Source organism: Culex quinquefasciatus, chromosome 2 (assembly GCF_015732765.1).
Source record: "Culex quinquefasciatus strain JHB chromosome 2, VPISU_Cqui_1.0_pri_paternal, whole genome shotgun sequence".
Classification (NCBI taxonomy): Eukaryota; Metazoa; Arthropoda; class Insecta; order Diptera; family Culicidae; genus Culex; species Culex quinquefasciatus.
This window is the reverse complement of record NC_051862.1, coordinates 151,259,857-151,272,444: the sequence shown is the minus strand read 5'-3', so window position 1 is coordinate 151,272,444 and position 12,588 is coordinate 151,259,857. Positions and strand designations below refer to the sequence as shown.

Here is a 12,588-nt window from a genome sequence, read left to right as displayed (position 1 = left end):
AACAATAACAGTTTCTGATAAAATAACAAAATTTGGTATTGAAGTGATATTATATTGAAAATGTTTATTAACACGCTAATAAGACGAAATGTTAAACATTTCAAAAACTCTCCTAATAACAAAATTTGTTATTCGTTTGGTATACTGACTTAGAAATAAAATTACCATAAATCACACAAATGGAAAAGTTTCTAAGTGTCCATAACAAAATCTGTTATTATTTTTTCTTTTGTTAAATATGTTTAGATCTTTGAAATAACTTTGTCTAATTTCGTCGGGGTCATTATTTTGGCCATGAAATGGGGTCCTTAAGCTAAAATTATTCTAAAAAGTTGAAATTTTGAAAGTTGATTTTTTTAATTATTTGATATACCCCCTAAGGGACTTTGCTAAAATTGGCTAGAACTATAGGATAATTTTGACCAATTTCGTCGGGGTCATTATTTTGGCCATGAAATGGGGTCCTTAAGCTAAAATTGTTCTGAAAAGTTGAGTCGGAGTTGTCTTCAAAGTATGGATTCAAAGTCGCTTGGAGGTACCCGACTCTGCAGCCCTGACTAGCACAGAGGAGTTATGGCAACTGCAGGTTTATTTGCAAATTACATATATACCAAAACAATAACTTTTTTTGTTATGGAGACATACCAGTTCAATAACATTTTTTGTTATTATGCTGCTCCACCTCTCCGCACAAAATAACAAATCTTGTTATTCCTTCATGATTCCTTCTGTGTTATTGGTTTGTTATTGCAATAACAACATAATAACAGTTTAAGTTATTCTTCGAACAAATCTTTGTTATTGATTTTTGTTATTTTAACAACTAATCCGATCACCCCAATAACATATTTCGATCTTCTCACAATATCAAAAACTGACCTTCCCAAGTTATTTCCGTCTGCTCGGGATATAGGGGAACTATACCCTTTCTCAGCCTATTATTATTATCAGCCTATCAGCACTTTGATCATGAATTACAGCTTATATAAAGTGTTTTTGACTGTCCCAAAGTAATAAATAGCTCAAATAAAAGTGAGCAAGCAACTCTCCATTGTTGAAACATCTGAAAATGTTGATTTATTAGCAGAAACGTCAAAAATGATGAGAATTGGTCGAACGGCTTAGTGTGATTAAAATGGGTATATTTCCCCTAGCTGGTTATCAAGAAATGAAAATTTCAATCCGTCATTTTACATCGTTCTGTTAACTGATACTTCTCTTCCTCGACGGTCCTCTGGATATTGACAGCCAGAGAGTCGACTGTATTGTAAAAATGGGAAAACTGGATTTTTTTCAGCTTAAATTAATTTTTTTTTTGAAAATGGTTCTATTGTTCCAAAAAAACTTTTTTTGTCAAAAAGTCAACACGGTGAAAACTGTTTTGCCCATAATTCGAGCCAAACATTTCATTAGGGCACAAAACCAAAAACCGCGATTCGAGAAAATCGTGGACCACTTGTTTCAATTCCTAGAAAAACGAAAGCTTGACTGGTGGTATTTTTACTGATGATACGATAAAACACATCGTTATCCTCAACTCTGCTTTAATGCTTCTTAATTTGTGTTGATTTTCGCAATAAAACTCATAATTTAAAAAAAATTCGTTATTGGGCCCTTTTAACTTTCTAACTGTTGTTCGTAATGTGCCCTTCCTAAATGCAATTTCGAAGTGAACTGAAAGGGCACAAAAACGCTGTCGCCTGATTGTTGTTTTTGATGATGTTTATGGGCCTAAACTAAACAAATGTTAGAAATAATGAGGAATTCAGCGAAAATTTTGATAATTGGTGAAGTTTTGTGATCCAATTGTGTAGATAAGGTATGTGAAACATAAAAATTCTTCAAAAGTGTACTGAACAGCAGCCACAGGCCCGTATTAAATATTGTATGTCGACGAAGGTTTTTTTCTGCAGAAATCCTTGGTGAAACGTAAACTAAACATTGTTTTGAAGTGAATTAGTGTTAAGAATGTATGAAAAGTTCACTTCATAATATAGAAAGATCCTTAACCACTAAAAACTAACAAAAAAGAAAAGGGCACAATTGATTTTTTTTCTGGTTTGGAATGAACATTGTTATGTGCCCTTTTGTGTTTTTGATTTTTTCAATAGAAAATTGTCTGCTATCAATCTGATTTTTGGAGGGAATGTAGGGAGTGTGCTAATGAATGGAATAGTGGAATAATCCCAAATGTTTACGTTTTGGTTTTGTGCCCTAATAAATTGTTTGGCTCGAATTATCCATGGTTCAAAAATTGCGGTTTTTTGTCCTCTAAAACATATCAAAAAATTATACAATACGACTCCTTTCCTCTAACTATCCCACATCTATTAGCTATTTCGAAGCCTATTTTTGCAATTTTTCCCGTTCTCTGTCCAATTCGTTAGCCTTAGTACCAGTAAACTCTCTCCCCATTAAGAACAATCAGCTGTTGAAAGGTAGTCTATACCCGAGCAGACGGTAATAACATTGGAATAACATTTTTTGATGTTTGAAAATACAAGGCCAATAACATTTTATGTTATTTATAACAAGTTTTGTTATTCGCCGTTATGATTTTTTTGATATTGGACTGTTATTGTAATAACAGACTTATAACATTTTTATTTATTCTTCGAACAAATCTTTGTTATTATTTTTTGTTATTTTAACAACTAATCCGATCATCCCAATAACAGTTGGAGTTATTCTTCCATAACAAACAATGTTATTCCCAGGTTGTGTTTGCTTTCAATCAATATCAGACCAATAACAAATTTTGTTATGATAACATAAACTGTTATTCATCTCTTATGCAAAAATGAATTTTTCAAGAAGAATCCATAACACTTTTTGTTATTTTAACAGAATTTGTTATTGAAATGGCATGAATTTTGTTATTAGCGTCTGCACCAATGTAATTGTTTAAGCAACCTCCCGAGCATGGGTAAATAACAAGGGAAATGCGTAATAATACCTTTCTCTGGTATCAATAACAAATTTTGGTATTCCTGGACCCTTAAAAATTTGTCTTAAGGATTATGCAAGAGCAAAATGTGGTATCATACCAATTTAAGGTATTGTTTTGATATTGCAAAATTGCAGAATTTGTCAATTGTCGAACACCACATTTTGGTATTATTTTGGTATTAAAGTGTTTAACCAAATTCCTCTGAAACTATGGGAAAATTTTTACCAATTTTGACAAAATAATTAATTTTGCGCTAAAATGATGTCTCAAAGCGAATGCTTTCATTCAAAACCGGAAATTTCAAACTTGATTTTAAACATTTTTGATATACCCCCTACAGAAATGACTTAAAATTGTGGAAAATTTTCCAAGTCAGGATGGCACATTTTGGTATTAAAGTGTTTTATCAAATTCCTCTGAAACTATGGGAAAATTTTGACCAATTTTGACAAAATAATTAATTTTGCGCTAAAACGAGGTCTCAAAGCGAATGCTTTCATTGAAAACCGAAAATTTCAAACTTGATTTTAAACATTTTTGATATACCCCCTACAGAAATGACTTGAAATTGTGGAAAATTTTCTAAGTCAGGATGGCACATTTTGGTATTATTTTGGTATTAAGGTGTTTTATCAATTTCCTCTGAAACTATGGGAAAATTTTGACCAATTTTGACAAAATAATTAATTTTGCGCTAAAATGATGTCTCAAAGCGAATGCTTTCATTGAAAACCGGAAATTTCAAACTTGATTTTAAACATTTTTGATATACCCCCTATAGAAATGACTTGAAATTGTGGAAAATTTTCTAAGTCAGGATGGCACATTTTGGTATTAAAGTGTTTTATCAAATTCCTCTGAAACTATGGGAAAATTTTGACCAATTTTGACAAAATAATTAATTTTGCGCTAAAATGATGTCTCAAAGCGAATGCTTTCATTGAAAACCGGAAATTTCAAACTTGATTTTAAACATTTTTGATATACCCCCTACAGAAATGACTTGACATTGTGGAAAAATTTCTAAGTCAGGATGCCACATTTTGGTATTGAAAGGTTTCATCAATTTTCTCTGAAACTATGGATTTTTTTTTTAATTTTTGAAGAGATAATTAATTTTGCGCTAAAATGACTTGAAACCCAAAAATGTTAAAGCTGATTTAATTTTTTTTTTGTGATATACCCACTAATATTTTTTCAAAAACGTTGAAATTTTTCTAAGTTGGGATAACCAAATACTTTGAAAAACGAGTCAATCAACAGATTATTGAATTTTGGTGAATTTCAATCCAGTTTCATTTTAATAATACTTATTTTTCAATCTTGTTATTTTTCAGAAGCTTCAAGAACTTCAAGTACAGCCGTTCATCAATGACAAATGCATTCGGTGTGGTGAAGAATATCACTAAAAACAACATGGAATCATCAGGTGAGTAGATTTGGTTGTTGCATAAGGATCATTTACGTTTTTTCACTAACTGCAACTGCTGCACTAAAAATGGTATGAAAATAGCAAATTTTGGTATTACTTGTGCAAATACCAGCGACCAAAATGTGCTCTTGGTTGCCCAGTAATAGATGGTAAAATACCATGAAATCAAACCAATATCATGTTTGTGGAAGACCACAGGAATACCAAAATATGATTTTCCAAGAGCGCGGGAATACCTAAAATTAAAACCATGACAATACCAAGTTTTGGTATTGAAGCAATGTTCAAAAATACAGAAGACCTCAACTTGGTATTGAAATGATTTTATTTTGTGGTATTATTTTACCTTTGGAATAACATGGTATGGTATTGTTGTGCCCTTACACATACAAGATTTTGGTATGATTTCATGGTATTTTACCATCTATTACTGGGCAACCAAGGGCACATTTTGGTCGCTGTTATTTGCCCAAGTAATACCAAAATTTGGTATTCCCGTGTTATTTACCCCTGCTCGGGCTCATAAAAATGAAATGAAAATAAAATATGAATTTTGGGAAATTGAGTTTTTATGGAAAAAAGTAATAAAAAATTGGTATTTTCCAAGGTATTTTTTTCCGTGTACCAATCAATTTTTTTACTGAATAGACCTCATCAATACCTACAACTTTGCGAAGACACCAAGCGATCAAAAAAATTCTTTCAAGAGATACAGATTTTCGAATATTCACGAACCATAGGAGTTCCTTGGTCAAAATAATTTTTTGATTTGTTTTCTGGGGGGTGAGATTAGGTCATTCAAAAATGGTGAAATTTGTATGACCCAAATCCCCCAGACCCAATGTCACCCCTGTTGACGGTATGCAAACATTTCGATGATCTAACACATCAATGGAGTTCCACGATGAATCATCACATAGTATCCTACCAAGCGTCTCCATCAAACCACTTTGATCTGTATATCTGTTTCAAAACCCCAGTCAAAATCCTTTTTTTTAAGCGACCAAACCTAAACCAACAAACGCTCCGCTCGCTTACCTGTTGCCAGTCCTCGTTGAAGATCCGTACAAACTGCTCGTTCAGCCGGCGTATCGTAATCAAATTACTATCCACGAGACTGCTGATGAAATTAGCAAAGCATGCAAACACTTCGTCCACCGTTCGTTGCTGGTGATTCTGATTCTGCTGCTGTTGCTGAGAGAACTCCATCATCCGAATGTACCGGTTGCTCACCAGCGTCGAGAAGATGTAGTTGGCCTCTGTCCGAAAAAGCGGTAGAAAATCAATTAGTGGGGAGGGGTAAGGTGCTGCTCAAAGTTTGTTACTGTTGCTGCTCAACAAAATAGATCAAATTAAAGTTAACTCTATTGGTTGGGAGGGTGCTACCCGTTTTGCCCTGAAGTTGTTTGGTTTAGTTTTTGATCCCTAAATCGAAAGCTTAGCAAACACGACGACTGATCTGGGCAAATCTCTAGGAAAATTAATAACAGTTTGATTGTTAATTCTTTTCAATTTAAAAAAAAGTTTGGTTTTTAAACTTTTATACAGTTATTTTTTCGAATTATTTGAAAAAAACTAAAATTTTAACATTTTTTTATCAACCTTCCTGCAGAGAAAAACCTTCACACTCACCTTCCTGTTGCTTCCGGTCTCGGATGCGCTGAATGTCCGCCTCATCCACCAGAGACCGCTCGCCGTCCTCGTTCTGTTCGGCCATAATGAGCCGTTCGATTTCCTCCTCCTCGCCTCCACTGCCACCGTTGCCATCCCCTCCGGTCTCGGGGATTTGGCAAAACTCGACCAACTTCCGGTGTTTCCACACGGCCAGCAAACTTTGCACAATGCCAGGCACAATTAGATCACACCGATTGATCACTGCGGGAGAGAGAGAGAGAGAGAGAGGGAGAGAGCGAATTGGGGTGAAAAGGGACACACACGTGGCTTGGGGAGGGAACAGCGTAAATAAAGCATTAAACGAGATTAGAATTCCAGGCAAAAGCTCGCTTCCGGTGAACCGGTCACGTACACTGTGTGCCATCCACGTGGGAGAGGTTGCTTTGTAGGGGTGTCTGAAAATCAATTGCTTGAACGACCAAGCTTAAAGACACGAACCATTTTTTAATAGAATTTTTTTCATTTCATTTCACAAAACAACTTTTCAAGGCATCCCTAAAATAAACTCACCCAGGAGCAGGGCCAGCTGGAGCAGCATGTAGGCGAGTGTTTTGTTCATTGTCGGCGTTCCGTCCTGTTCGTCCAGGTAGCGCCCGACCAGGGCCAAAAACTGCACTAATTCTTCCGGGCCGAGCTCGTCCGGATATGAGGCAGCCACGTGGACGAGCGCCTGGAGCCGTTCGTAGACGGCGGTGTGCTGCACCCGGCCCAAAACTACCGTCAGGGGGGCGGCGGTCGCGGAGGGGGAGGAGTTGGGTGCGGGTTTGGCCAGCGATGACGAAGATGGGTCAGCATCGAGGGACGAGGGACGAACTGCCTTGGCCGCCTCACCTTGGATGTCCTTGCAGAAGAGGTCTGGGGAAGGAGAAATAAACAGAGAGAAGTTAAATAAGATTAAGTTTACATCAGACAGTTGGGATTCGGAGAGATAAACATATTTGAATACAAATTACACACATTTTAGTCTTGATATACATCTCATGCGGGTTTCTGATTTAAAATGATTGTAAATTTTTTTTACAAATTTATTGTTTGTGGATACATGTATACGAACGTAATAATTAGAAATTTTAAATACACAATACATTCAATGTAAATATTTGTGAGACAATTTCCCGGAAAAGTTAAATAACTACATTAATGTACTTTTGTAACTGCCAGTGTGGTAAATAAGTTATAGAAAAAACTATTATTTAATGATTCCTGCACCAAAATATCTGAAAGTATAGCGACTGTCTTTATATCTTGCGAGTTCTCTCTTTTTATCAATTCTTCGCTTTTTTTCGTTCACGCACACTCGCCTAAGATTCTTTTGTTTTCTCCAGCCGGACCCTAAGATGACAGTTTTCGTGAGTTGCGCGTATTCACCGACAGATGGCCAGTGGGCCTCGTCGGATCCGCCCATTAATTACGCAACTCAAAATTTGCATGGGAAACTTTTTTTTCGTGACAGCTTTCGCGGCACACTCCTTTCAGCTGTTCTAGACTAATATTTGCACGAGGCGTATCTCTAAACAAGTTTTTCACAAAAATGATTCCAAGCTGCTTATTTCGTCGTTTTAAACCGAAACAAGGCAAAAACTATATTTATTTAAACTATTCGCCATTTTCAAAAATTTGGCTAGATAATATCAAAGGCCGCCATCTTAGGCCCACTGGGCCCACAAAAAGAGGTACGCTCAGTTTGTATGGGAGCTGTCAACATGCTCCCGGGCTGGTTTTCTCCGAAATCCGCTTGTGTTTTTATTTGGCAACTAATTAACCACATGTTTTACAAGTTCTCGACAAGAAAGCATTTTAGATTGCACAACAATTTGGACATTTGGACCCTTCTTCTTCTTCTGAGCATTATTGGGCAGTAAGTAAGTAGAAGTAACCTTATCGATGACCTATGAAGAGCATCGAGGCTACATTTACAAAGCTGAACCCGGCAATTTATTTCTCTAAATTTTAACATGCTAAGGTTTTATGTTACAAGGTGGAAGCGTTACCACTAGACTGCGTGGCTCGGAATACCATTATTAAATCAACTTAGATAATCTTTTGTTGATATTACAGAAAGCAATTAACTATAAATTTTCTTTACCCATTTTTTTTTGTTCTTTTCAGCATCATATAAAATTTAAATGATCTTAATATGACATTATTTACCGAATAAAGCATAAAAGTTTTTCTTGTTTCGCTTCTATTTAATCCCTTAAAATAAATTGAATTTAAAATTATGACAAGATTTCAGTCTAGTCTAATCTTGAATTATTTTCAATATTTTGCAGAACTGTATCAGAGAGTTTTTATCTTCAAATTAAAAAAATCAATCAACAAATATACAGCTCGATTATCCGGAATTTCAATTGACCTAATTTCGATTATCTGAAGTTTTCCAAGGCCTTTGGATAATCGAGTCTTGACTATAATCTGTAACAAATCTTCAGATCACAGTTAAAAAAATAGAAACAAAATGTTTCAATCTTTTGGTAGAAACTAGAGGTGGGCAAAACCACTCTTTTTCTAGGAGCCGCTCATTTACGGAGCGGCTTTTTGAACGGCTATTTTGCTCTTTTTCAAAATTTTGATAAAAAATGATTTTTTCAAGAATGGTGTGATTTTAAAAGTTATTGCATTTCTTACTAAAGAAAGGTATAGGTTTTACTTTATGGCTAGACGTAATTTCTATCTTCGTAAAAATTACGATTCAGCATGAATTTTCATCGGAAAAATCGTCAAACAATCATACTGCATCGATTTTTGACGCTCTATCGATTCACCTTGACAGAACTCGTCTATCTTCATCCCTCGAATTTTGAGGGAAAAAAAATCCGCGGAGTTCGAGTGATGGTCAAATTTCGCAAAAATTTGTGTTGCGAAGTTTTCGGCTCCCCTACTTTCGATTTTGATTGTTTCAAGTGCATTTGAAAACTGGTGTGCTGAACCCGGACCATTTTGAGGTCGAATTTAGAAATATCAATCTGTTTTCGGATGTGGCAAGACTTTTCAACGAATTACACAGTTTCCAAATGAAAATATGGTAATTTTTTTCTATTTTTCAAACAATCACACTGCATCGATTTTTGACGCTCTATCGATTCACCTTGACAGAACTCGTCTATCTTCATCCCTCGAATTTTGAGGGAAAAAAAATCCGCGGAGTTCGAGTGATGGTCAAATTTCGCAAAAATTTGTGTTGCGAAGTTTTCGGCTCCCCTACTTTCGATTTTGATTGTTTCAAGTGCATTTGAAAACTGGTGTGCTGAACCCGGACCATTTTGAGGTCGAATTTAGAAATATCAATCTGTTTTCGGATGTGGCAAGACTTTTCAACGAATTACACAGTTTCCAAATGAAAATATGGTAATTTTTTTCTATTTTCATATCTTTTATTTATCTCAAAAATGGCATTTTTCGAGCTCTACAACCTCCCAAATTATGAAAAAAAGATTCATAATATGGATCTGGAGTTAGAGCCGTTTGATTAACCTACCATAGGAAAAAATCCCTAAAAAAGGTAAATGCCCACCTAGTGACCTTCGCTAACATTTTCCGTTTCTAGTTTTATCCGAAATGTCTTTCTACATTCATAGTACAGACCATGAGTGAGCATCTGAAACAAATTTGACATTTATCGGCAATACCCATCAATTTCAATCATCAAACGATTTACTTTTTGCCTTTCTTACTAAAGAAAGGTATAGGTTTTACTTCATGGCTGGACGTCATTTCACTTTCTTTTGTGCTGACTATGTTAATAAACAAAGTTTCACAATGTTATTTACTGAAAGAAGTTCTATCATTGTTATATTATTTAGTAAGAAAGGCTCTATCTCACCCAGGTGGGATCAAATCGGGGGTTTTTTTATTGGAATTGTATAAATTATTTGAAAAAAAAGAAAAATTAAAGCTGAGAAATATCCTTAAGATGTATTTTTGCCTCCCAGGTTCTCCGGTGGGCACATCCGACGTTCATATCTGGAAAACTCAAGAAACCACTCTTGCAACATATCAAACTTCATGTTTTTTTTGAAAAAGGAGTGTAAAACTTAGTTCAAGAAGTTTGATACGTCGCATGACTAGTCTAAGCTATTTCATAATGAGGTTCCGGATGTGGCCGCCGGAGATCGATAGAACCGGTTCCAATGAGTCCTATGCTAATTAATATTAGTCTAGGATTGTTTTGCATGACTTTTCATAGTAAAAGAATGCAAATCAGTTAATAATTGGATAAATCTGATACTAATTGAGGAGCGGCCGTGGCTGACTGGTTACGGTGTTCGCTTTGTAAGCGAATGGTTCTGGGTTCGATTCCCATCTGCTCCCAATGAGAAAGTTAAGAACACATAAATTTGAAATGATGAATATGAACGAAAAATCAAAGTCACTCGAGGCGGGGTTCAATCCCCCGTCCTTTGGATTGGTAAGCAAAAATGCTAACACCACTAGGCCATGACGACTTGGTGAGCGTGAATTGGAATTAGGAATACTGTTACAGAGAGCGAGTTGTGGCGCTATAACCACGGCAAATAGTGTCCAGGGCATTCGTGGAAATACAATGTCCCATCCCAGAGGGTTTCGGAGTACCAAACCTTCTTAGCATGGTGCTCCCAACGAATACAACCAAAATTTCGGAGCGTATGGTGGTGTGTCCCCACGCTTCTTCCTCCCCTGTCGATTCAGAATTGTGTTGTTGTTCGAACACTCAGTGCTCAAACTCAACCCAATTACGAGTCATCTCTGCGATACGGCTTTACGCAGTAGGCCTGGCCGCTTTAACGCTTGTGATGTTTCAATGCATTCCGATGCAATGGCGCACTACAAATGTTAGTAAATGACAAGAAGAGTGCTAGGCGTCATCTAACCTAAGGCTTTCTCCAGGATCCCTTCGAAAGATTGGCTGCGCTAGGGTCTGATTAGATTAGATTAGATTAGAAATCTGATACTAATTCCAAAAATCCGGATCTTCCGGTGGCCTGCACTCCGTCTATCGGTCCATGCAGTACGATTTTTCATCGGATTATTGTTCCTGGTGCAAAAACGAAGCCTTTGATGTATAGCAATCGATGGTTTGCGCGAAACCATGTTGCGGTAAATTTTTGGGCCCTTTTTTCCCACTGTGCAACAGGGTACAAACTAAAAAAGTGTCATACGAAGAAGTGACCTGGGGTCGAGTGTAATTGGATTTAGGAGAAATTGCGTTTATTTCAGCCAAAATTGAACAAACGCTGATATTTACATAACAGAAATTATGAGGTTTAGTAAGTTTCCAGACTGAAAAAAAAGATGCAATAAGATAAGTTTTAGAATAAAAGTTAATAATTTCCTATAGATGATCCAAATTCACCTATTTCATTAAATATCCTGATTGCTTCTTCTAAGCGCGTTCATGTAATATCGACTCAGAGAATGTTGAATTTATCTTCTCAATAGTACTTTAAAAAGAAAGTTTGGTTTTTTTCGATCATCAAAAAATAAATGTATTGATGTGAAAAAAATTGCTAAATATTTAAAAAAAAACTTATCACGTTATACTTAATACGTTTCATCACTAACAATCTTCTCATGAATATTTTCATGCATTCACATAGTTGATTGATTGTAATGCAGTCAATAAGCTATAAATAAATATTGCATCATTTTATGCAATTTTATGTGATTTTACACCCTGACATATGTAGCCCATCAGTATGGGAAATCTACTTGACCAAAATGTCAAGCTCATATATGCGTTTATCCTTACAATCCTTACAATCCTTGCTGTTACTGTTTGCAAAAATTGTACATGCAGTTTGTGTGTTTATTTTGACGAAGGCGATGTGCATGCTTTTGCCTCCGATTTTACCATCGGATTTTTTTGTTGCGTATAGTTATAACATTATGTTTCTATTTTTTTCGTAATTTGTGGACTTGTACCTTTTATGAGGGAGTATCGAAATAAGTTTAGCTAGTTTTCATTGGAAGTTCAGCAAAGTATAAATTTAAGAAAACGATGCTAGAGGTAGTTCCAAACTTCTTTAGCAATTTCACATGAATATTTGCTACGACATTTCGTTTTTTGTAAAGATTGTGTTTTTGCTGGTACAAAAGAAAGTCCCTCATCTTACTGGTGGAGCACTGGTTCACCACCCCAAATTTGTATGCTGCATGGATTCAATGTTTGTGGTCCTAAGTAAAGCTATTCTAGTGACATTGAACCAAATTTTACCCATTCACAATTTTTGAAAAATAGTGAAAGCTCTGGGCGTTAGAGGGTTAAAATTGATCATGAAAAACACTAACATTTTTCAAACTAAGCTGCTGGTCACAAGAATTTAGATCATTTGAAAATTCCTAAAATTGTAAAACGCACAGCGTCCAACCAGAAATCAAACTTACCAATCTCCAGCATATGTGTTTGGCGCCACTCGTTCGTCTTTGCAAGGCACCGTTCCAGGGCCAGATTGATACAGGTTCGCTTGACCGCCTCCAGGGTCTCATTCGGCAGCAGCGCATCGAATCCTTCCTAAAAATTAAAATATTTTTTTTTTCAAATGAAGAAACTCCA

General features: G+C 35.8%; 1 protein-coding gene across 1 annotated transcript in view; it reads right to left on the bottom strand.

Annotated features, from left to right (window-relative positions):
• Positions 1–12,588, bottom strand: part of LOC6050451 (protein disks lost) — a 190,842-nt gene that overhangs the window by 1,981 nt on the left and 176,273 nt on the right. The window contains exons 9-12 of the mRNA XM_038250137.1: positions 12,420–12,546; positions 6,567–6,911; positions 6,015–6,257; positions 5,421–5,641 (exon numbers count right to left, since the gene is read on the bottom strand). Of these exons, the coding sequence (XP_038106065.1) occupies positions 5,421–5,641; positions 6,015–6,257; positions 6,567–6,911; positions 12,420–12,546 (936 nt within the window). The remainder of the gene's footprint in view (positions 1–5,420; positions 5,642–6,014; positions 6,258–6,566; positions 6,912–12,419; positions 12,547–12,588) is intronic.